The following is a 26,980-nucleotide window of genomic DNA, read 5'->3' on the forward strand; positions in this document are numbered from 1 at the left end:
GCGTAAACACGCTGTAGTCATAAAAGGTGTTATTTTGATGACATACTTGTCAGAATAGGAAATGGCACTTACAAAGAGTGATGGTCAGTAGCAGAACAGATTATTATGAGCATTCAGTCACTTACTCACTCACAATCCAGGTTAAGAACAAATATTGATGGAAAGATAATGCTGTTTGTAACAATTTGAATGGCTGTTTGTTCAAAACCAGCTAATAGCTCTGTGATCTAACCTTGGGTTTTAGTAAAAGTTAAGGAAATGCATTTGTGCTCTTTAAATGGGAAAATAATGCACAAGAGCCATATTAGGTATACCAAATGAATGTCATTATCCCTATTTATAGTTTCAGACTTGAGATTGTATTCAGTTCAGGTCATCACAAACCAAACTGAATGTTACCCTGCAACTCCCCTGAGGTTTAGAATGAGAACTACCCCTCCCCCAGACACTTTGTGTTCTGTGAGGTCTTAAATTGAATTAAAGCCTGATGCAGGTGCTGATTTTAATTTACCGTTTAAAGCTACAGGAGATTTTGCCAGCCCCTGTACCCTGACTCTCAGCAAGAATCGCTCGCACTTGGGGAAGTTTAGGGATCGTATTTCCCAGTCACCTGATTAAATTTTTGTTGCATCCATTTTGAATCAGTGCTCATGTTGGCATTGGAACTGGTGGGCCATCTCTTGCGCAATATTGAGTGTACAGCTTCCAGTTAGGCAAGGCAAGATTAGGGAAAAAAAGGAGGAAAATAATGAAAAAAAATAGTGGAAGTAAATAAAAATACAAATTTGGAAAGGAAAGGTAATATATATTTTTTTCAATTGTAATGAGGTAAAGTGTGCTGAATTGCCAGTAACATATTGGCTAGTAAGTTCCTCTAATGACTCAGCAATTTGTTCAGAGTTGCAGAATCAGAGACATGAGGAAGTCCGAGGTTTGCTCCTTGTCTGAACTGCTAGATGGTTTCAGCCAACACTAGACACACCACGGTTGCTCTCTGTATTTGTTGGTTGACAATGGGGAAATTAGCCAGGGTTTTTCCTGATTGCTACCCTTGGTGCAGGGATATCAGAAGGAGACAGGATTGGACTTTGCTGTGGTGTCCTCTATATTCCAAAAGCCTGCCAACACTTATTGGGTGATCTATGCCTCTAGAACTCTGCCAGCTAGAAGCCAAGAGCTTCTGGAGAACAAGGCAGGGGTGATATTCATTGAGAAGCAAAAGTGTTCAAACAAGGCTGGTCAGTAGACCAATGAATTGCCATAATTATCAGCTGCTGTAAAATAACCTTTTTGTTAATCAATTTCTTTTCAGCTTTTAGAATTTGACAGAGAGCTGTCCGTATTTAAAGACAAGTTGAGTGAACAAGAGATATCGTTTCCACCAAGGTACAAAATTTATATTTTCACTATCTTACTGCAAACATTGAGCTGAAAGAAAGCCAAACATCTTAGAACTATACTTTTTGAGAAAAAGATCTCTTAATATTTAAAGTGTTTAGTTTTCTTTTAACATATCTCAGTATTGTGATGTGAAAGGTGAGACTACACTTATCAGCAACCTTTACAAATGATTTGTTGGATCAGCGATGATTAACAGGGCCACTGCCTCTTTAAGAAAATGGGAAAAAAGGGGCTTTAGTTTACATTCAGGCTGTGACTTGACCTTTGACTGCTTATGCCATTTAAAATCCTGTGCATTATTAAAACTCAGTGTTTACCTTTTTCTTGTGTTATGGGATATCACAGTATTTCCTTGAATGCATTTCAGTAGCCATTACTTTTAAGATTAGCATTACATTGTGATATGCTTTATCAAATTGGTGAGGTGATGGTGTAATGGTATTGTTGTTGGACTAGTGATCTAGAGACCCAGGGTAATGCTCTGGGGACCCAGGTTCAAATCCCACTCTCATAACTTCAGTAAAAATCTGGAATTAAAAGTCTAATGATGAGCATGAAACCATTGCCAATTGTAAAAACCCATCTGGTTCACTAACGTCCTTTAGGGAAGGAAATCTGTTGCCCTTACCTGGTCTGGCCTACATGTGACTCCAGACCCACAGCAATGCGGTTGACTCTTAATGCCCTCTGAAATGGCCTAGCAAGCCACTCAGTTGTCAAGGGCAACTAGGGATGGACATTAAATGCTGGCCCAGCCAGCAAAGCCCACATCCCATGAATGAATTTTTAAAAAAAGATGTTTTCCTCTCATCCCAAGTTGAAAATAACTTAGTGCTGATACAAGCTCTGCTGAGCTAATATCTTCAGCTTCTATTATATATTGTACATCATAAAGTAATTACCCAACTATTATCTTGACATACCTCTGAAGAACTTGCATATCAGACAAACAGGTCATTACACTCAACCAGTAGAACAAATTTAAAATGCAAAAGCACTGTTTGGAATATATTACGAATTTCCACAAAGTGAGTTTAGAATGCTGACCCAGTTCATGTAGAATAAGCCAGTCAAGCTTTGCTCTTGTACTTTGCTACCTTCCAAACCAGCAGATTGGGATCTTTCTTTTTAAGACAACTTGTTATGTAATCAATGGGATTGCTGGCACGATGATTTGATTGCCTCGCCAAGTTACTTTGTCATTAGTTCTTTTAAGTTACGATTTTAGCAATAAAGCTAAATTAAAAATTGAAAACCGCATTAAAAAGATAAGAATATAAGAAAAGGCTTTTCAGTCCGTCAAGCCCAATCTATAGAGTCAACGCCTGATTTCTGGGCTACCTTCCAACACCAGTTATTGATTCCCTACATCAGGAGCGCTGATTTCCTCCCTGAGCCTCCCCTGAAAATATATCAATGAGTATTAGATATCTATATAACCCTTCTGAAGGGATAGCAATTCAAAACTTTTTTAGTGGTACCATTGCCCCAAATCAATGACCTTCAGTTTGTTTCACAATTGTGGGAAAAAGGCTTCTCTAATCTCTAACCTTGCTTAAGACATTTGAATTTTAAAAATGCTTTCTCTAATCCAATGCTGTTGTCCAGGCTGAATAGCTCGTTTACTTTCACCTCGTGTACATGTGCCTTCCCCACATGTCTGACTTAAAGGAATATGAGAGACACTCAGTACCTTCTTTTAAAATTTGCATTCTGTTTTATGATCAGGAAGACAAAATTGGGCACTACAGTGCCTGATTTTTGGGGCATATTTGTGAAGAGTTAGCTTGCTCACACCTAGCGACTGCCAGCAATATGCAGAACAGGCAAATCATGGCTTCAATCAGTGTAGCAGAGCTTCGGAGCCTATACCCTTTCTTAACTTCCCACAGCTAAATATATCATCAAACATCTTGATGGACCCCCACCCCCACCAGTGTTATTTAAAGAGATCATGAACTACTTACAGGTTAGTTGTAGGATTATTTCTTCAGGTTGTTTCTGCAATTCCACATATTTTATTTGCTGAAGTACTTTTTTGCTGACTTAAAGGCTGGTGCACGATCCAGTTGCTTCCAGACATGGGTGGCCTACTAGGGCTTCCTCTTGACATTGATAATGACAGGGAGAATGAGTAGAGAAGGGCAAGAAGGGTTCTCAGCAGAAGGCCATATCCGCAGAGGGCACTTAGGGAGCTACTCTGTACCTGAATTTCAGTGGTTTAGATGACTGTGCTTCTCTAAAGAGATCTTCACTGAAATCTTCCAACTGTTGCAGCCATAACTCCAACCTCAGAGCAGGACAAAGACAGCATCGTCTGTCATTGGCTGCCAAGGTGACTGTGGCTCTGAACATTTGTGCATTTGGTTCCTTGGAGGCTCCTGCTGGAGATGTAAGTTCCATCTCCATAGTTTCCAGTGCACTAAGCATTTGGGTGTGACCGGTCCATCAACCTTCCTCTGTAGGCTAGCCCATCAAGTTCTCTGCAGCAGAATGAGAGTGGGACCTCACACTTAGGCAAGCTGGCACCTGTGTTAATCCTTTTCCCCAGCCCTGGCCCCATCATACTTGTACCCAGTGTTTCAGCAAATGCAGATCCTGCCTCTATCCTGTCCTCTAAATTATACAAAGTGTCAGTATCTGAGCTGGTAACAGTGAAATGGGATAACAGTGCCCCATCGTCTTCACTTTCTTTTCCTATTCCTCCACTGCTTAGACAGGTTCCACCTCTTATTCAGTCTGAATTGAAAAAAGGTCAACGGTAGGGTTGTGGTAAGAGTAGTGGAAAAATGGCAAGATGCATGCTTACACCATTTGCGGACTGATGTCAGAAAAGATTGAGGGATGATGGGGAAGTGGGAATTGAGGAGGATTAAGTATGAAGATATACTCAACTTCCATTGTTTGAACACCATTGGTGACCCTGGCTTCAGCAATGTCCCTTCCCATAATGGCCAGCACTGTCTCCTCCATAAAGGTTGAAACATGGAGGGAAATGTCATCTTTTCCCATTAAATTCCCACTGCCTCTGGTCATGCGCTACCTTCTCCTGTGTCAGTGAGTGTCATGTATCCTGTTTGATAGATGAAGTTGTCACTGTAGAATAGCTACCATTAGGTGCAAGGTTTGACAAGACAGTGCAAGGCTTGCCATAGTGCTAAACATGTGAGGATGAAGTGAAGTGTTTGAATGTTAGGTATCAGTCCTGCTTGAGAGATTGTGGTATGTGATTGGTTGAGCTGTAGTGAATTGAGCCGCGGTTGAATCTAGTGATGCAATTGGTAGGATACGGCATTTGAAGATGCATTCACTGACCTTGACACCTTGTGTGAGATCATGAAACTTCTTCCTGCACTGAATCCAGCCCCTTGGGGCTAAATTCCTGGCATTGACCTCCTCTGCTATCACTCATCACAGCCTCCTGAGCATGAATCTGGAGGGCCACTGCTCCCTCCTAAGAGTACAGGACATTTTTCTTTCTTCCCACTTCTTCCACCAATATCTCCAGTGCAACACCTGCAAGTATTGGTGCCTGCGCTCTCACATGGCCAACCATTCCTGATTCTTCCACAGCACAATATTCAAAGTGATCTCAGCACCACCAGCAGTCAGGGTGCCTCCCCTTCAAGAGTTACAGTCCAGCTTTAAATAGTGCTAAGTACCAGTGATATTGGCCCTCCTTCTGATGTATGCAGCTAGTGAAATGTGTGGGGAGAGCTGGCTACACACAAAATTCATGGCAATGCGCAGGCATATCAATGTGACATCCTGCCTACATCTCAATCAAGAGGAGCAAGTTAAACGCGCTTTGCAGACACTGCCCCCATTTTGGGGGGCTGGGGTTGCCCAATTTAACCCTCGCCAAACCCCCCACCCTCCGCGCTCCTTTTGTTGGGCTTAAAGCAAAATTTATTAGCACCGTTGTTATTTGGTAACTTGTTCTATCTGACATGATTAAACATATTTTTATCTAACTAGCAGTGTTTCAAGCATGACATGCTCATGTGTTGTTTCCTATTAAAGTTTGTTTGTTGGTTAGCAACATATGACTATGTTGCGCTGAGTGCTGTGCACGTGAAATGTGTAAGATGAAAATATCATTTTGTTACAATACCATCAAGAATATTTTTATAAATTATTGCGAGACTATCCTCTTTTCTTCGTAACCATCTTGGTGTCCTATTTCTGCAAAGAAAGGAAAAAATTTCCATTTATAAAGCGCCTTTCACATCCACAGGGCATCATAGAGTGCTTTACCATCGAATTACTTTTGAATGCAATCACTGTCACTATGTAAGCAAATACAGGAACAATTTTTTACACAGTAAGGTCCCAATGACAGCAATGAGATAAATGGCATTTAATTTATATTTGGTGGCATTGATTGAGCCATAAATGTTGCACAAAAGATTAGAACTCCACTGCCCCTCTTCAGATAGTGCTGTGGGCTTGTTTACATCAGCCTGAGAGAGCAGGTTGGGTGGCAGTTTAACATCTCATCATGAACTATCTGACAGTGCAGTGCTACCTACCTCAATACTGCACTGAATGACCTGGCAGAATTATATATGGTCAGGCCCTTGGAGTTGGGATTGAACACATGGGCGCAGAAATAGGCCGATGCTGCTTCTTTTTTAAGTCATGAATTGGATCCCGTTTTGCAATATGGTGCACAGTTTGTGTGCACATGCTGGGTGTGCGCTGCCCACCAAAGGTGGAAACATATGTTGAAATGTGAAGCTGGGAAATGCACTTCTGCTCATCCTGATTCCACTAAAGTGCCGAAGACTATTGCCAGCTCCCTCTGGATTGCCTCTCCATCCTTCCTGATTGATGTGATCTCCCTCCCAGCTGCTTCTCCACCCTCAGTAGCACCCCCATCGTCACAAGTGCTCGATTCCCTCATGATTGCCGCTTTCTCACCCAACTCACTCTCCCTTCCAATTGTCCCCTCCCTCCAGGTCAATCTTCCCCCCAGTCCCCTTCCCCGTCAATCACATCCCACTCCCTAGGGCCAGAATTTTGCGAGCCGTAGGTGAGCACCTGCCCGATCCAAAAGGACGTGAAAATAGCGCAAGATGACGTTGGGTGAGCGTCTTGAGGCACTTGCGCGATATTTTGCTCGGTGGGCGCGTGCAGCAGTTGGAAGCATGCCCGCCGATAATTAAATGGGCATTTAAGCCCATTAACGATGCAATCAACAGCGATTTTACGTGGCCCGTCCATATTTACGGTTGGCGGATGGGCCATTCTCCCAAGCGGCATTCACATTTTTGCTCAAACCTCGATTCAGGGTGGGATGGAATCTCCGTGGGGAAATGAAATAAAAAGAGACATCTGGGGACTGATTTATGAGGCGTGCTTCCAGGTGCTTGACTGTGCTGCATGGACATATTTTGCAGCATTTTTGTCATTTCCTTTATTCTGTGGCGGTCTGGAGCTCCTCTGGAGCCTTCAGGGAGCTCACTAGAAGTACTCACCCGCACCCTCAGTTAGGTCGGTGCCAGGCTCTTACCACCCCCACCCCAGCAGCGCTGAGAATTTCTCAGTGCACGTTTCACGCTGGCCGGCCGTTAATTGGCCAGCCAGCATGAAATCGCGGTCGGGGGCCAATCGCGGTCTGAGGCCCATTTCCCGCCCACTTCCGGGCCTGCCTGACGAACGAAAAGTTCAGGTCTTCCCTGAGGGTCACTGCCAGTGATGCAAAGGCTCAAAACCCAATGCTGATTCATCGTCAGGCTATCTGGGGATGTTCATTTCATTGAGACCCAAGGGCCATTATCAGGGTTACCTCAGGCCTACACATTCCAGCACAGGGATCATTTCCCATAACCAGGCCAGCTTCTGACTTCAGGTAAGAGTGCTCCCAATGGACCAACCTGTCACTCAGCACAGCTGCAGTCAATGTAGCAGAAAAGTGACCTGCTGCCTTCAAACTGATGGGGGAGGATTTTGCCCTCAGCGGGGGGTGCTCGGCGGGGGTAAGTGGGGGCGGTCAGGAAGCCAACCGCTGTCCGCAATCAGCTCCGCTCCGCGATTTCACACGGGCGGGCCAATTAAGGTGCGTCCTGCGTGGATTGCAAGCTGCAGTGCTGAGTGCTGCTTGGCGGCGGGGGGAGGAGGGAGAGCCAGGCCAGCGCATATCTCACACATGCGCGCAAAAGAGCTCTTCAATCTCCCTGAGGCACGGAGCTGCCTCAGGGAGATTGAAGCGCTTTTTAAAAAAAATTAATAAAGACAGTAAAAATGTAATAAAACTTTGTCACATGAGCTGGGATATGTTTTTAATTCCAAAATAAAGTTTTTATTTAATGCTTATTTGCTTTAGGAAACCCCATCCCACTCGTGGATGAGATTTCCTAAAAAATGTAAAGGCCGCTTGGCCTTTTCGCCTGCCCGCCAACCATAAGGTTGGACAGGCAACTTAAATTTGAATTTAATTAGGTTGTTAATGGCCTTAATAGGCCTTTTAATTATCAGCGGGCGCGCAGCCGACACCAGCATGCGCCTGCCGAACGAAATATCGCACGAGTCACCATGACATTGGGACGCACGCCCGACGTTACCGCGCATCATTTTACACCTGGGCGTATCGGGCGTGTGCCCACACACCGAGCGTAAAATTCTGCCCATGATTCTTTATGGTGGTTACTTCTAAATCTGAGAGCATCATGGGAATGGCTCATTCTTCAGTTTCATCCTTCCACCCAACCCCTCCTGTCACTGAACAGCTTCCCCAAGATCAAGAGCTCACCAAACTACAGGAACTGAACTGCATCTATGTATGTGATCTAATATACTGATTCACCTTGGCCTCCTTTCTCTGAGTGGGCTCAAACCCCAGCCCAGGCCCTGAGCATCTAATCCAGACTGAAAGTTCAGTGCATTGTCAAAGGGGGTTAAAGAGAGGCACCATCTACTTATTCAGGTGAATGTTCAAGATCTTGTAACACTTTCTGTGGAAGAGCAGAGAGCTTGCTTGGTGCCTTGGTCAACATTCTTCTTTCAACCAACACCACAGGAATGTATTCCAACACAGCCAGGTAGTCAATGATCAGCCTTATGCAACTACTGCAGACGGAAGAAAATGTCCCCTTTAAATCCAGATCTCAGAAGTGGAAGGCACTGTTTGAGCCCAGTCTCATTCTAAATACGGATGAGAAACAAGTTTAATGTACTTGAAAAAAAAATACAGCACTTGAATGGTTAAAAAAATGTTTACCAGGCTTTAAATATTTTTCTCTCAAGGTTGCGGTCAAACAAAATACAAAATATTTACTGTCATGTTATGTGTGGCTCCAAATTATTTCATATCTATTAATTCATTAGCCAACTAAATTATAGGCATAATGGATAAACCAATGAGTTCATTATATTTTCATGACCATTTTATACAGCACACCATGAATTTGATATAAAGATCTGCTTTAGGTTTATGTGTGCTGGTAACACTGAGTTATACTGCTCTACTCTGTTCTGTTGTATTCTGGAGTAAAGCACAGCTCAGATGTATGCATAGATGCACATGCAGAACTTTCTTTGGGACAGTCATTAAATTTGAAACCTGATGAACAGCCAACTATTCTTAAATAAAAACAAAGAAATGCTGGAAATACTCAGCAGGTCATGCATTTTCTGTGGAGCGAGAAACAGAGTTACTGTTTCAGGTCGATGACTTTTCATAAGAACTGGGAAAAGTTAGAGATGTAATATGTTTTGAGCAAGGGGTGGGTGGGACAAGGACAAAAAGAAGGTCTGTGAGAGGATGAAAGACGAGAGATTGAATGACAGAAGAGTTAGCCTTCCAGGGTCAAAGGGAATGGTGATGGAGCAAGCAAAGAAACAAAGAAACAAAAGACATGCTTGGAGCAGATGTGCTAGTGTCTGAAAACAAAATTTAAAAACGAAACATGCAAGGAAAAGGAAACAAAATATGGGACAGAGTTCATGGTATGAAATCGCTGAACTCAATGATGAGTCCAGAAGACTAGAAAGCGCTTAACCAAAGGATGAAGTGCTGTTCCTCAAGCTTACATTGAGCTTCACTGGAATAGTGCACAGGCCAAGGACAGATATGTTAGCATGAATTAAAATGGCAGGCCACTGGAAGCACAGGGTCATGCTTGGGAACTGAACAGAGGTGCTCCACAAAGTGGTCACCCAGTCTGTGTTTGCCTCCTCAATGTAGAGGAGACCACATTGTGAGAAGCGACTAAATTGAATGGGGTACACGTTATTTACTGCTTCAGCTGGAAGAAGTGTTTGTGACCTTGAATGGTGAGGAGAGAGGAGGGAAAAGGGCAGGTGTTATATCATGTTTGCATGGGAATGCGCCACGGGAAGGGAAGTGGGTTTTTGGGGTTGATTGAGGAGTGGACCAGGGTATCCTGGAGGGAATGGTCCATTTGGAATGCTGAAAAAGGTGGGGAGGAGAGGGGAAGATGTATTTGATGGTGACATCACATTGGAGATGTTGGAAATAGTGGAAAATGATCCGTTGGATATGGAGGCTGCTGGAGTAGAAGGTGAGGACAAGGGGAATCCTATTGTGGTTCTGGGAGAGAGGAGAAGGGGTGAGAGCAGCAGTGTGGGAAATGTGGTGGACACGGCTGAAGGCTTCAAACACAGTGGGGGAGAATCCTCGGTTGAGGGCAAAAAGGCATCTCAGAAACACTGATGCAGAAGTTGTATCATTGGAACAGATGTGATGGAGATGGAGGAACTGGGAGAATGGAATGGAGTCCTTATTGAGTGTAAGGTGTGAGGAAGTGTAGTCGAGGCAGCTGTGGGAGTCAGTTAGTAACCAATTAGTTGGTAACCAATTATTCTTGGCTCTTTAGCAGTTTTGAAGTGTTAAAGGACAATTACCAAACCATGTAGGATCTTAAGGTTTATAAAGGCGGCTTCAGCACCAGTTGCAGTTTTCTATGAGCTCAGCCCAAATCGCTTACAGAGCTCAATGCACCTTCAGGACTACCACTTTATTCTCCAGCTAGACAGTAGTTTTGGAATTGATGCAACACAAAAAACATTTTTTTAAATCAAACTTTATATTAGGTAACCCTTTGCAATAGCTGGCATCTGCATTTGTTTGCGCATTCATACATGTTTACAATGCCTTGCTTTTGGAGATTAAGAGCTGTGTAGGATTGATTTGTGTAAGTCAACACTATCCTGTTGACCCTGAGCTGAACTTCGAACACCATTTCCATCACCTGGGCTACTTATTTCCACCTCTGAACCACCAACAACGAATAACCTTACCTCACCTCTTCTGCTACTGAAACCCTCACCAATGCCTTCATCAAAACAGAGTTCAGTTTCTCCAACATTCTTATTATTATCATCTACAGTTCAATGCTACAAAAATACGATTCCACCTAAAGCCATTTGGCCCATGTTTTATGTCAAGCAAAACTCCATTCAATAGATGCTCCTGTCTTCACCAACCTCTACCAATTCTCTCTCCCCTACTGAATTGCCTTTGTAATCCTCATTCTTGTTTTCAAATCCTTCAGTGGTCTTGCTCCATCCTATTTCTGCAATCTTCTTCTGCCCAATTATGCACTCGCTGCTTTTCTGACTCTGCCTGTTGTGCAGATTGCCACCTTTCCACTCCAGCATTGGTGGCACAGCCTTTAACCCTGACCTCTGAAATCTCTTTGTCTTGCTACCTTTCATTCCACATTCAGAAACCTCAAATGATGCCACATTTTGTTAGTTGAGAGGTACTATACAAATACAAGTTGCTTTGCGATCTAACCACATGTTCTTGTTCACCACAATGTGAATGAGTGTAGCCTACAAATTTGCCACAAGATTCAAGGCAATGCATCGAACAGCACAAAGCGTGGTGACTTGCTGTCCAATAGACTTAGACTTGTAAAGCTGCAGAATGCTATGCACAGGACCAGAGGTTCTGTATCTTTGATTACTATTTTTTTCCAAAATGTAATTAATGTACCCTTTGCATTAGAGTAGTTTAGTTGAACCAATAGAAGTTGCATTCTCGTGCCTTGTGTTTAGATTTAAAGAATGGGATTCAAGCTGTAAATTCATATTGCTTACGCTCAAGAAGTCATCCATCAGGTCAGCTGTGACAAGTCTGAACACTGCACATATTTGTGCTGAATTTGGCTTTCCCATGTTAGTGGGTGTTCTGGAGCCAGAGAGGCGTGACATGGAAATGATGGAGTGCTATGTTCTGACTGACCACTTCAAACGTCCCATTATGGTAAACTCATATTCAAAAAGAACATATATGAACTTGCTTGTGCATACTTAGCTGGCCAAGAGCCTTTAGTTGTTGAGAGGAGTTTTAGTGATGTAACACAATTGTGACACAGTTTATTGCTGAGTTATTATTAAGTATCTAGTCTGGTTTGTATCATAAAGTAAAGATGAGCAAAATATTAAACTTGAGAAAGAACTCTAAAAATAGCCTGGTGTGTATGTTATAGCCAGATGGTTAACTAGTCAGCATCTGTAATAGGCTCTACAAGTTGTTACCTCTTTCAATGGTAACATGTCTGCCAGAATATTTGACTGTTCCAAAACAACATTAGATCCCAGTTTAATTATCTTGATTTTAAAAGGGACATTTAATAATGGTTTTCCTTATCTTAATTTTAAGCCATTATTCAATAAAGCTTGTCCAATTTGTATGATAGTTTTGTGTAATCTTAGTAGAGGAGAAGGAGCCAGGATTGGCATTAAACATTAGTTAATGAAGAATTAGTCTTATACAGTTCATAAAATTAAATGATAATTTGTTAAGAGTCTCAGTTGTAATATTTATGAAGCCATTAGGTATTGATTATCTTTGAAACTGCTAACGTGCACAGTGGGGAATACATTGTCGTTGCAGCCATAGTGATTAAATGAATGGTTCCTTTCCTGCAGCAGGGTGTTTGCCAAGTCTAGACAGCAGCAATGGGAGCGAGGAATGATATACAGTTGTCTCTTCACCGTTTGGTGTTTAATAGTAAACTGAGACTCGTTGAAGCCGGACTTGGCAAGTTAGCAGACATCCTAGAAACTCTGCAGGTCTATGAAGATGGGTCAAAAAAGCAACTTGGGATGAAACTTTTGAAAGAGAAAGTGGTAATGTTTGTGTTCTGTGATATATGGGAACTAACTGAATCAAGGATAAACTAATTATACACGTGAGTCTTGTCATAATAAAAAAGCAAAGCTGGTAGCATTTATCCTCTATCAAAAGTGTACATTAAATAATGATCTCACAAAAAATTAGCTTAAAATGTTCTCAGAGTCGTAAAGTAGATAAAGAAATTAAACAGTATTTTGTTCAGAACAATTGGGCACAATAAATCAATTGGATTGATTATGTCTGTCCTAATCCAAACCTGATTCTGCTCAATAACCGCACGATTGCTACAATCTCTTGTGACTGATAAGAAATGACTTGAACTTGGAGAGACTAATTGTATTTAAGTCATCTTGACAAAATGCAATGGCTATTTAAAAAAAAAATCTTCAAAGGGTCAATGTGTTAATGTTAAAAAAATGCAAATTGTGAAAGAATTCACAATGAAATATTTGAAATCTGTTACATCTCTATTTTAATCACTTTGTATGATTGCATGGTCTGTAAACCCCAGAGAATGTATGATATTTTGTTTCATTTATATATGCCAGTGTGAAAATTGCTTTACATTGGAATGTTTATCTCTTATAATGTTAGTAGAACTTGTAGTAATTAGATTCTTCTTCTGATATTAGGAATTATTTAACAACTTCAAATTCCTCAGAGATAAATTCCAATAAACTGGGTGTTGCATGAGCAAGATAGATATTACCATATAGCTCAGTGAGTGTTCTGATTCAGCAAAGTTGTTAAATAAGAATTTCAAATTTGCTAAGAATTTTAACACATTGGAAGATACATTTCATCAATTTTGAGGTGTCACATAAATAGTCATACATTATGAAGATTATGTTAAAATATATTTCAAGTGATTGAAGTAATCCAATAATGTACCATGATTTGGTCATTATTACGTGTGTTTTGGGACGGGACTATTTGCAGAGTGAATCACTGTACCTAATTATTGATTTTATATATACAGTATAGACTAAACATAGATTTTCCTAATAATGAATTGCAGATAATTTTTCAATCACCCTTCATGTGTCAGCCTTAATTCATTGGTAGTATTATCAATTCTGTGTTAGAAAGGATAGGGTCTCTATCCCAGGACCACTCACACATCAGTGAAGGCATGCTGCATTGCCACAGGTGCAGTCCTTCAGATCAGACATTAAAGCAAGGTCCCATGTTCCCTCTCCAGTGGATGATAACCATTCCATGGCATTAGGCAAAGAGATCGGTGGAGTCCTCTCGTGCCCTTGCTAACATTCATCCCTCAACCAACAACACCAAAACCAGATTACTTGGTCAATTAGGTCAGTGCAGTTTGTGGGACTTTGCTGCCCAAATAACATACAGAATGAGTGTGACTGCACTTCAAAGGTAATTTGTTGGCTGTGCAGTGCTTTGAGATATTATTAGGACATGAATGGCACTATGTCAATGCAAGTTCTTTCTTTTTTGTCCCTTCAGTAACAGCAAGACAATTGTTGCATCTCTTGTCTGAATTTTTAATATATTCTCTCTTGGATGTGAGTGTCGCTGACAAGGTCAGCCTTTATTGCCCTCGAGATGGTGGAGGTGAGCTGTCTTCTTGAACCACTACAGTGTAGCTACACCCATGTTGATTGTTTTTCCTGTGGGTTTGGTACAACTAAGTGGCTTACTAAGCAATTTCAGGCAATTAAAAGTCAACCACATTGCTGTGGAACTGATGTCATGTGAAGGCCAGACCAGAGAAGATGGCAGATTTCCTCTCCTGAAGGTCATTCATGAACCTGATGAGTTTTTAAAACAATCTGTTAGTTTCATGAACATTATTAATCAATTTATTCCAGATTAATTAATTGAAGTTAAATTTCCCCAGCTATCATGGTGGGATTTAAAATTATATCTCGGGAGCATTAGTCCAGTCTTCTGAATTATTGGTCCAGTAATGGTACCATTATGCTACTTGCATCACTGCATATACTGTGTATTAATGATCCATACTGAGGGGGTGCAGGATGTAATTTAAAATTTTGCATATGACACAAAACTCAGAAAACAGTGAGGGCGACAGTAACAGACTCAGCAAAACTTAGAATAATGAAGTGGGCAGATACAGGTGACATTCAAAGCAGAGGAGTGTAAAGTGATTAATTTTGGTAGGAAATACAAGATAAACTAAATGATGCAATTTTAATGGGAACAGAGACCCATCTGATTCACTGATGTCCTTTAGGAAAAGAAATCTGCCACCCTTACCTGGTCTGGCCTATATGTGACTCAAGACCCACAGCAATGTGGCTAACTCTTAACTGTCCTCTGAAATGGCCCAACAAACCATTCAGTTGTACCAAACGGCTACATAAAAGTCAACCCCGATGGACTGCAGCAGTTCAAGAAGATAGCTTGCCACCCTCACTAGGGCAATTAGGGATGGGCAAGAAATGCTAGCCTTACCTGCGACTCCCACATCCCTTGAAAGAATTTTTTAAAAAGAGGCTTATGGATTTGAGTACACAAGCCCATGAAGGTGGCTGGATGAGTTATGAAGACTATTAAAAAAGCATATGGCACCTTTGGTTTGTAAATAGAGGCAGAGAGTACAAAAACAAGGAGAAAACATTTATTAAGTACAAGCTAGGCCCTAGCTTGAGTATTGAGGCCAATTCTGGAGACCACACTTTAAGAAGGATGACAAGGCCCTTGGGATAGTGCACAGGAGATTTGCTGGAATGGTGCCAGGGACAAAATACTCCAGTTTCATGAAGGGACTCGAGAAACTGGAGGGGCAGAATTGTCCCAGATTTGCACAAACTGCAGTAGCTGATGGGAAAAAAGTTGTTCTACCCATCAGCCGCAACGGTGTTTTTTTGTGCCATATCATCCCATTCTCGCCTCATTAATTATGCAGCCACAGGATACATGCCGTCTTGTTGGTAGGCAGGCTCCAATTTGCCCAGCACGCCATTACCTCGCCGCTTCCTCACACAGGGTGCCACGTTGAAACTGCAGCGGCGTGCTCAATGCTTGCAGCCCAGAACTGCTACGGTGAAGACATGGCCCCAAAAGCCAAGAAGAGTGCGCCACCACCACCCTACACCCACCCCCCACCGCCCCCCCACCCTGCCGATTCAATGACAATCCCTGGAACATTTTCTGGGTGCCGCGGAGGCCTGTTGTGATGTCCTCTACCCTTGTTCTGGCCACAGGAGGCCTATTAGTCTCATCACTCTGGCTTGGTGGCAGGTGGTGGCAGAGGTGGCCAGTGCAATGCTGCACACAAGAGGCTGGCCATCCTGTGCAGAAACGGATGAATGATCTCATCCAAGCCGCCAGGGTAAGGCCACCATCTTATCACTCTAAACTCACACACTCACAAGGCCATCATATGTTCACTGGCATCTCACTCAGTGCCAGCTCGAGGGACATCACCACTCTCACACTCACACACACCCTCATATCTCCATCTGGCCTCATCTCCTCTGGAGACTGCCTCCTCAGCCCTCACCATCTTGAGGCCACTTGCCCCCACACACACCCTGGGATACCCCCCTTCCCCAGTACAGCCCCCGCCCTGCAGCCTCTTCCCTTGCCTGAGGCCACTCCTTCCCCAAGCAAGCCCTAGCCCTGCAGCTGTTGCCTTACGGCTGGTCTGGTAGGTAGAGACCTGCTCGTGAGCCCCCCTAAAAGTGATGTGGTGCTGCCTGCAAAGCCTGGCGCCGATGACTGCGAGTGCTGCCCGAAACAAGGTGGGCAAACAAACCTTGAAGTCCCGAGCAAAGTGCAGCTCGCCAGGTGCATGTCCCTTATGTACAGCTGTGAAACATGTCTGCCTGCATACATGCCAACATGCCCAAGTGATCCAGTGTGGGGGGGGATGATTCTGGTGAGCAAGGCTTATAATGAGATGCTAAAGTATTGAAATTAGGCTCCTGACCTGCGGCAGCAGGAAATGTGCCCCGCCATTGACGGATGGAGCGGACAAGCACAAGCTGGTTTCATGATGGTGTGAAAATGATTTTTGGCCTTCTCGCCACATTGTCCCCCACCCACCCGCCATGATGCCTGAAAATTCCGGCCTGGGTCTTTTCTCCTTAGATCAGGGAAGGCTATGGGGAGATTTGATTGAGGCATGAAAAATCTTGAAAGGTTTTCATGGAGTAAATAAGGAACAAATTTTCCAAATCATAAAAGGGTCAGTAACTAGAAGGCACAGATTTGAATGCAATTGGCAAAACAAAAATCAGAGGCGACATGAGAAAAAAAAACGTCATGAATTGTTATAATCTGAAATGCAAGGAAGGCGGAAGCAGATTCAATATTAACTTTCAAAATGGAATTGGAGAGATACTTGAAAAGGAACCATTTGCTGGTCCCTGGGAAAGGACAGGGGAGTGGGACCATTTGGATACCTCTTTCAAAGAGCTGGCACAGGTACGATGGGACGAATGGTCTGCTTCTTTATGGTAAAATTCAGAGGTTTCAAAATTCAGTTCCATAGCACCATGGTTACAGAATTATGGATGCCATCTGGTGCTCAAATGGCACCCACACTGCGTGTACTCGTCCAGTCCAGCCCCTGCCGGACTCCGTTTTGGCTATGACATTAACATAAGCATTAGGAGCACGTGTCAAAAAATCTTTCAACTGTCTAGACAGCTCTGGGAGAGCCTTGCAGTACTCACCAGAACATATATCACAATTCATCATGGTCTGCTGTACTCTGTATAACCCGGCCACCATGAGGGCACAGCCCTTGCTAACAGGGATACAGCGAGCAGCTGAGGAGGAGGAGGAAGAGGAAGAGCAGAGCAGGCACATAAGCTCTGCGCAAAGCCCTGTGCCAAGTTGGTCTTGGACTCTTCCATGCTCCTTGACTGTGACAACAGACTTTCTGGCAGACGTCCCATTGACCAAGCATTTAATTGTCTGTGCCCATCAGCTTTTTCCTGTGCACCATCCCATCAAAATATTCAACCTGACTCCTCTGCAGCTTGTAAATCAGAAAAGATTGTGGGATGAAGGGGAAGTGGGGCGTGAGAAAGTGGATTAAGTCAGAACATGCCCTGACCGTCGATGATTTTGGCCGTGCTGCTGGCCACTGACTCAGTCGTGATTGTTCCAAGGGTTGCCAGTGCTGTCTCCACCATGGGACTGAGAGCATGTAGCCGTGCCTGTCCTCTGCCTGTTGTTACTGTCTGTGGTTATGCACCACCTTGTCCTGCAAGAGAGAGGGAAGTGTGTCATGTTTGAGTGATGTGGTTGAGTAGCTGACAGATTGCGTAAGCTGAGAGATGTGGGTGTGAGGTTTACAGCAATGCTAAGTGTGTGAGGGTGAAGTGAGGTTATGAATGTTAGGCATGAGACATGGTTACTAAAGAATGTTGCTATTTGAGTGAAGTGGGTGTGGTGAATGGATCAGTTTATGAAGCTAGTGTTTCATTTGTAAGGATGTGGCTTTTGAAGATGCATTCATTGAGATCATTAAACTTCCTGCACTGCATCCAGGCCCTCTGGGCTCGACTTCTTACAATGTCAGCGGTGACTATCGGTTCCCACTGCCTTCTCCGAGTCTGTGTGGTTTCCTGCACCCTGTCGGTAGAGGACCTCTCTTGTCCTGTTCGCCTCCTGCACCAAGACCTCCATTGTTGCTTCAGAGAATCCTGGAGTCAACTCTCTTCCTGTTGCACCATTTTCACTCTTCTTGTAGGTCTTTCCCGGTTGCTTCCAGAACCTGCCGCAGAATACGTCTCCTCTTGAAGAGGCGCTGGATGGCTGTAGATAGTACAGTATAGCTTCAAGTGGTACTAGCCTTGCATGAACCTGGGCTCCCCTGCTGAGGTGTACAGACACTCAACAGTGTGTTTAGCACTGGGCTGTGTTCCGCTATAAATTATTTTACCAGGCATTATGATCCTTCGCCAGACCCCCAAGTTGTTGGTGAGATCTGATTAGGGACCAATGACGTTTTGTGTAAACAAAGCTTGCAATTCAAGACATTTTCCCAGTGAATAAAACCACAAGATCTCCCAGGTTGTGAACAAACAAAAAATAAACTTTACTGGACAAAGTCAGAAAGATATAACAATTTAGAATATCTATCTTATACTCTAACATTCAGGGTAAATATGAGATACAAGTGAACAAGTAAACTGTTGTCGAACACACCCCAGTGCACAATAAATGCCAAATGTGACCAAGACAGATTCCACGGATTTCTCAACAAACCACCCAGATGTCCGTAACACTGTGAGTCAACCAATCTCACTGAAATCACGTCTCTCTCACGAAGGTTTCCAATCTTCACCCTCGAAGATCTCGCCTTGGAATTCTGTCCAAAAGTCGCTCCAACTCAGACGTCTTCAGCTACAGCCCACATCACAGGGTTTCAATCTCATCTCCCAAGATTACGTTCTGCTGGATTCCGGAGTGTACTGAAGCACCAGCTCACAGGCACAATTTCAGCTCTTCGGCCGTGCCAAGCAGAACACTACTGCTTCAAACGGGTACCTTCACCTCCAGCGGCTCCAGCATCAGCACAGAGTCACCAACCTTCAACTGCCTTCTTGGATCTTCAGGGCTTCTCTTGAGCCCTCTTTAATTATCAGACTCGGATAGCATCAACATCGGCCTACCCCGCAGGTTTCAATCTTATTCCCGGAGATTCAATTCCCCTGGATCCCCGAGTTATACGTTCAAAAACCAAATTACAGGCACAACTTCCGATCTTCGGGCACACCGAGCAGAACCCTACTGCTCCAAAGGGGTACCTTTGCCCCAGTGGCCCCCTTCACTTGAAGCCTGCTACCCGCAGCCCATTCTCTAATTGGAGCTTCTTGCCCTGCTCTTCTTTTTACCTTAACTTAACTGGGACCTATTTCTGCCCCCTATTTCTGTCCCTTACCTGGGACATTTGGGACCTCTCCCTGTCCCTCTCCGCCACCCCTGTTTGGGACCTCTCCCTTGTCCCCTACCTGGGACACTTGCCGACTATGGCGCTCTGCAACCGGTCACTTGACCTGGGTTTTCACGCTGTTTCTCTAGGCACGAGCACACTGGGCCTCAAAGAACATAAAGATGCAAAACCACGCGTGTGCGGCCTGCTCCTGACCTGTGCATGCACAGAAAGTCCAAGGTCTTTCAGGAGTTGAAGATCCTGACCTCCAAGCTCAACGCTAAGGTAAGTTTGGGTTTTATAACACAGGCAGCGCAAAGTTTGCGAGCTGCCTGCATTGCAAGAATTGGTGCATGTTAATCACGCATTGTGATCCCCATGCCTGTTTTCAGGCCTTATTCAATACTTTCCCCTATGGTCAAGGATGTGAAATGCAATGACATTCAATGTGGGCACAAAACTCAGAAGAAATTTAGCCATATCTCATACACAGAGAGAGAGAGACGTACATACAAAAGTGAAGTATATCTTTAGAATATTTGTAATTTTCTTTGGTAATATATATAGTTAATAAAATAAATCATCTGGCATTATTAAACCTTTGCTGGTTTGTTACTGCAACTACTTATCTCATCTATTGCATTCCACAAAAAAACACAGCCACCATGATAGTTCCCTGCCAATTTCACTATTGGCCAATCAGAGAAATATAATAAAGACCTGCGTTCTAAAATATTTCGTGTGTCAGCTCTGGTCACCTGACCCTTCACCAGCTTCCACCAAGTCTCCTATTTTGTCTTTCGATGCCTTAGGCAAAACTTTGGGCCTGGCTTGAATTTGTTTTTAAATCCAATGTCTTCCCAGCTTGGGCTAAGACCTCACTATGTATATATTTTTTTGTGCTAATTTATTATGTTTAATTAAACTGTTGTCACTAAATATTGAGAAAACATTACATTTCTTAAATAATTGTCACATCATGAACCACGTTATTCGCATTTACAAATGTGTGGATGGAATTATATAGAATTATGTAGAATATACAGGCTAGCAGGGTCATTTGGGACCTTGCAGGGTGGTCATCCTTGTCCTTTTGCGAGTTGCCCCAGGTCCAGATAAGGGTCTCATGTCCAGGATTATGAGCCATGGCCAATTGAACCTGTGAATTTTCAGTGGAGATGGTGGAGGAGCTAAAACCTTTAGGCATAACAGTTGTTCACTGGCAGAAGATCCTATGAGAAGAGAACTTATGTTTCCTTTAAGCATACATGAGAACGCAATGGGAAACCATCTCATACTCTTTTCCCTAATCATATTAGTCATTGCTTATTGAAATTGAAAATGGGAGGCTCTTACAAGCAACTGAAGAGGAAAGCACAGGACTGCAACGTGTGGAAAAATGAACTGAGCAGCTGCCCTTGGGCTGATCACCACTACACCACGTGAAATAGAACAGAAACAAGCCATTCTGCCCGAATGCTCCATATACTAGTGTTCATGCTCCAAATGCTGCACCTCCTTCCCCTCTTCATTTAACCCTATATGCACAACATTCTCTTCCTTTCTCTCTCATCTGCTTATCTAGCTTCCCCTTAAATACATCGATGCTATTCACCTCAACTACCTCTTGTGGTAACACGTTCCATATTCTAACCGTTTCTTGGGCTAAAAAAGTTTCTGCTTAATTCCATATTGAATTTATTGGTGACTGTCTTAAATTTACCTACGTCTTGTGGCACAGTGGGTAGCATCCCTGCCTCTGGGCCAGAAGCTCCGTGTTTGAGTTCCACCCCAGGACTTGATGGGCAAGGCAGATGCGTTCTTAACACAGGCAAACAGGTTGAGTATCAACCTGGAAACCCTTCCATCAAGTGCCAATGGCAGGCGGTAAGAGCAGGAGAGATTCCTGGTCAGCCATGTGATGGAAAGAATGTTGGAGCCTCTACCATCACTATCCAAAGCTCCAGACTACAACGTGCATGTAAAATGCACGTTGCCACAGCAACTTGGACTCCCTGAATGAACTGTAACACACACCATCTTATATGTATGACCCTGAGTTTTGGCCTTTCCATAAGTGGGAGCATCTTTACTATGTCTATTCTACCAAGCCTATTAATAATTTTAAACACCTCTTTTATGTCACCCCTCTGCCTTCTCTTTACCAGAGAAAAGAGGCCTGATTGGGATTGTTTGTGTTTTTCGGAGCTTTTATTGTTCGTTTTTAAATTATTCTATTTTACATTTTAACAGTTTGAAGAAATAAGCTCAGTTAGTATAACTTCCTGAGCAGCACTACAGGACATGTACTTGTGTCCTGCTTTAACTTCTTACTACATTGGTGGCATTATACATTTGCCAGAAATACATGTAGGTTGTTTTTAAAAATCAACTCAATTTGCATTCTGTTTCCAATGTACTGCATTGCATTTCCGACTATCTTCAGAGTAAGTTACTTAAATGTGACATCTTGGCCACTTTGGATGTAACCCATAATGCAATTTTGACTGCTTACCAGTCAAACCTCGCACAATAGAACTTTGTCAGGATGAATCATGTCTGTAATTCATGCCAAAAGGGTGCATAGGAGTACGCCTAACTTGGCCTGGGAATTCGCTGCAAGTCTTGTTTACTTTCAAATTTCACTCTCCCACCTGATCATTTCAGTCTGAAAGTAAGAGTCAGCCACATTAGGCACATCCCCTTGACAGTCCCAATGATTAGCAATAAAACAGGGCCCTAGTTTTTAATCCAGAAATATCAGTAAATAACCAATCAATGAGCAGAAAAGGGTTGTGAATAAAGACTTCTTAAGGAAGGCTAAACATGTAAGTAATTGTTACATTATCAAGCAATTCATTAATTACAGTATTGACTCTGGAAGGTTGTAAAGTGACATTGTTTAAAAGTGTTTTTTTCCATTGTACACACCCTTTAGTGAAGTTTGCATTCTGATAAGCGTGCAGGAATACTAATCTAGAGAAATTAATCAGCAGTGACTGGCTCATGTTTGGCATTGTATTAGGTTGCCATGTAATCTGCTGGGACATACAAGATGTTCACATATAGCAGGACATCGCAGGGTAGTTTACATTGTGGTCAATCAAGTCTTGTTTGGGGCTTCTCATTTGTAACCTGGCCTTTATTTTGTTGTCGTCTTAGCAAATTTGTGGAGGTAGAGTTGCTGGTCAGAGAGGATCATTAGAAGTTGTTAATTAGAAATTAGTATTTATTTTACCCTTTTCGCAAATAGAACTTTGTGGCATTGTGTCAACTTTTAAGCCTTAGATTTAGCTTTTTCAGGCATTTGATTGTGATTTTCAAAAAACAAGGTATGTTTTCAGTTAACGTCAACAGAAGGGTCTGAGATTGAGACTGCTTCATAGCAAAACCTTCCATGTGATTTTGATCTGATATGCAGTGCTATGACTCAAGTAATATTTGCACTTCATGTCCTTTGCTACCGCAGCCCATGGATTGCCTGATTGACCCCATTTTCCTTGGAAACCTTTGACCCCATTGTTAGCTTGGTCACCATGGTGTTATTGTAACATTTGCAAGTAGCAGCTGTTTAACACATTGTATTTTAGCTGCAATGTTTGCAGTTCTGTGTTTACCATACTGATTTTTTCCCCCAAATGAGCTACACAACATCTCTTAGTTTATTCAGCAAAAAAGGCTGGCACTAGATATGTTTGTATCCAAGAAAAATGTCAGTAATTTTCAAGGCAGAATTATCAAAATGTTACTTGAAAACAAAGTCAGTTTTATTAACACCAGAACAAATGAATTGACATTTTTAAAATGTAATATTCCACTTCAAGATTCAAAGAATCTTTCTACCAGCCTCTGAGTATTATTTATTTAGGTGCATTGTTCAGTTTGAAATGAGCTTTGTCTATTTTCATGTTCTTACAACCAAATTAGGTGACTGTCAATTTGTTTCAAATAATCTTTACAATTTTTACAATGACTTAATGAATCTTTTTTCTGCAATCAGTGAAGGTTTAAAGTCATTGTTCAGTTCACATTGAGGTGTCATCTTACAGTGCATTCGCACTCAAACTTTAGCATTGCAGTTAAAGCAGTTTCTGATTCACCGCAACACTAATACTGGCTCGAGGGTTTTTCTCTAATGATTTAACTACATATCACATTAGATGATTTGAAACAAATCTCCCAGGAACTGGATTTTCACACTCATTATCATATTTCTGTTTGTGGAACCTAATTGCCTGCAAATTGGATGCTGTGTTTCCAACATTGTAACAGTGACTACACACTTCAAAAGTATTTCATTGGCTGTAACATACTTTATGACATTGTCAAGTTGTGAAAGATGCTATATAAATGCAAGTCTGTTGTAATGTTGTTATATTATTCATAAAGAGCCAGAAACTATGCAGTTTAGAAAGAAAAGACAGATGTTATGTCTTCTAATTCCCATATGTTAATCATGCTTTAGACTCAAAATGCTGGAGCTTCATCGAGTGTATTCCTTTCAGCTCTCTGTGTGGCTGGTGGACTGATAGACTGATATATTGTTGCTTGGCACATGACTCTAGTAGACAATGAATGTAGTATCCTGGGATATATATATATTCACATAGCACTGTTGCTGGGTCAAAATCCTGAACTCCCTCCCTCCCTAACAGCACTGTGGGTGTACCTACGCCACATGGACTGCAGCAGTTCAAGAAAGCAGCTCACCACCACCTTCCCAAGGGCAATTAGGGGTGGGCAATAAATGCTGGCCTAGCCAGCGACACCCACATCCCATGAATGATATAAAAAAATTAGTTACTGGCTCTTTATGAATAATATAACAGCATTACAACAGACTTGCAATAATATAGAATCTTTCACAACTTGACAATGTCAAAAAGTATGTTACAGCCAATGAAATACTTTTGAAGTGTGTAGTCAGTGTTACAATGTTGGAAACACAGCATCCAATTTGCAGGCAATTAGATTCCACAAACAGAAATATGATGATGATGCATGCTTATCAAAATGCGTCTATCTTTTTTAGTGATGTTTATCGAAAGATAAATATTGTCAAGGACACTGGAATGAAATCCCTTGCTCTCCTTCAAAATGTAGTACTGAATCTTGTATGTCCACCTGAGGGGGTAGACAAGGCCTCGATTGAACACCTCATCTGAAAGACTGTACCTCCCATAGTGCAGCATTCGTTCAGTACTGCACTGACGTGTCAGCCTAGATTTTGTCTTGAACCAATTCTGACCCAGAGGCCAGAGTGCTACCATTGAGAACTTAACTTAGTTTCAAATGTTAACAGTACTACCTAGGACCTCCTTGACCTGCTAAGATTGCAGAACATCAGTAAAACTAGGATTACTATTGAGCTGGGAGAGCCATATTGAAAATCAACCTTCCAATCCTGCAACAAAATTTGAGAGCAATTCACTTGAGGAAGTGTAAGTGTACTGTGTTGTTGATTGGTTTTAGTACTTTCGTGCCTAAATTCTCAGACTTTGTTCTGTGATTGTAAAAACTGTTTTATTTGTAACCAGCCCCTTGAATCATAACTTAATTCACACAGGTTAATGTCATGCACAGCTGGATGGCAGACCTGCTGACAGTACAATAAATGCATACAGTGATCATGAATCAAATCAGTTTGCATGTTATTTATGCTTATGAACAGAAAACCAGATGAAATGCAGGAATTTTTAAATATTGGTACCATTGGGTTGACTTGTTTTCCAAGCGAGTTACCACTGCGTCCCCTAGGCTTCACGTGTATCCTTGAAGTTGATGCAATTTCTGAGTGAGCTATTAATACAAGATTAGTTGATAATCGTCCTCTCTTCATTCTTAACTGGTATGGAAAGACCTACATTATTATAGCACCTGTCACAACCTCACAACATTCCAAAGTGCTTACTTTTGAAATGCAGTCAGTACTGTAATGCAGGAAACAACAGTAACTATATTTCAAAAGTACTTAACTGGCTGTGAAGCACTTTGGGATGTCCTGAGGTTGTGAAAGGTGCTACATAAATGCAATTCTTTTGTTCCGTCCTTCAATCTTCCATCTGTCTCCCTTTCCTTTCCCCCCTTTCTTTCTGTTTCTTGCTTTTCCCAGTTGTTGGCTAAGATTTTAGATATATGTAAACAAGCTGTTAAAGTACAAATTCCACTACTGTTGTCCAAGTCACATCAGCTGACACCTTTCTGGTTAGTTAGGGCACTGTTTTAACATTTTATCAAATGTTAAAAGCAAAGCATAATTCGGGAGTCACAATAGCAGGCATTTAGTGTGAAAGCAAGTCTAAGAGATTTCCAAGACGTCCAATAAACTTGCTACATATAAGTTTGAATCATTTTAATTTTAGAGGAGAGGCCCCACTCCTGTCAACTCTTTTGTAACGTGAAAATTTTAAATAGCATCTGGAAACCAGTGGGTGGAGCCCTTGAACATACACACAAGCACATATGTACAGAACTCCATTGTCATTGAACAGAGAGCAACAAAGGAGCTGGAGTAACTCAACTCTGCTGGTCCAGGGGGCTGTTACCTATGGTTCAGCTGCCCCCACATTATGATAAGTCATTCTTGCTTGTTTTCTATTCTATTTTTTACGTAAGGTGGAATATAAAGACCAATGTTTTGCCTTTAAGAATGTGAACGTGTTGTTTGGTAGTCCTCAGCATTTATGATCCAATTAATGATGACATTGAACATAAAGTTCTGTTTCCACTGCCACAATGTCAGTAGTGCAGATAAATATTTCCATTTGTGTAATGACCTATTTAGTAGATCAGGGTGGTAATTGTTTGAATTTTCTTTAAACTTTGCACCCAAGGCCCACCCAATGCAATGTTTGAGCTGGTACTAATTTAGACAGTCAATGCTCCTGCCAGAAACAAGTGGATGCTGAATAAATAGATGGAAATGAAGTCCTGTTCTGGTTTTAAAATCCCCCCCAAGGAATATTTGTTGCCACTTACATTGCTGTCACCAGTTTCTTATCCTGCTTAAAAACTATGAACGACACAAGTAGGGAGGTTGCCATTTTCAGCAATATTAAACAGGACCCTCTTCTGTTCTCAGTACAACACAGAGGAGGTGGCTCAGGAGGATGGAGAATACAAAGCTGCAGGTGTAGGGAGAGCAAATAGAAGAAGGAAAGCTCATCAGAATCTTTACCTGCCTCTCCCCAAACAGAGTGTATCAGTCAGAGCAACTTCCCTGCACTTCCCTGAGCAGCAGACCTATGGTGGCTGCACTGCTTCAGGGAAGCTGCCACAGAATTGTGCTACTTCTAGCAACAAGACCTGCAAGAGGCATTGCCTGTTGCAGCCAAGATCATCACAGCTCCTCATTATCCAAAGATCAACTTCTTCACCCCCAGCTTTTTCCAGACTACCACAGGGAATATCGGCAACAGTAGCCAGTACGCTGCTCATGCCTGCATTAAGCAGGTAATTGATACCATGTCTGACAGAGCAAACACTTTCACCTCTTGGTCAATCAAATCAGCAAGACCGGGCTCTGGGATTTACTCAGATTGAAGGATTGTCCCACGTCTAGGGCATCATTGGTTTTACCTGTGTCG

The 26,980-nt window shown here is 42.4% G+C and overlaps 1 protein-coding gene across 2 annotated transcripts in view; it reads left to right on the plus strand.

Annotated features, from left to right (window-relative positions):
* Window positions 1-26,980, plus strand: part of inpp5a (inositol polyphosphate-5-phosphatase A) — a 571,171-nt gene that overhangs the window by 509,257 nt on the left and 34,934 nt on the right. For both annotated transcript variants that reach the window (XM_078564917.1, XM_078564916.1), the window contains exon 12: window positions 1,313-1,386. In XM_078564917.1, coding sequence (XP_078421043.1) covers window positions 1,313-1,386 — 74 coding nt within the window. The remainder of the gene's footprint in view (window positions 1-1,312; window positions 1,387-26,980) is intronic.

The sequence above is a fragment of the Cetorhinus maximus genome, chromosome 20 (genome assembly GCF_964194155.1).
Source record: "Cetorhinus maximus chromosome 20, sCetMax3.hap1.1, whole genome shotgun sequence".
Lineage (NCBI taxonomy): Eukaryota > Metazoa > Chordata > Chondrichthyes > Lamniformes > Cetorhinidae > Cetorhinus > Cetorhinus maximus.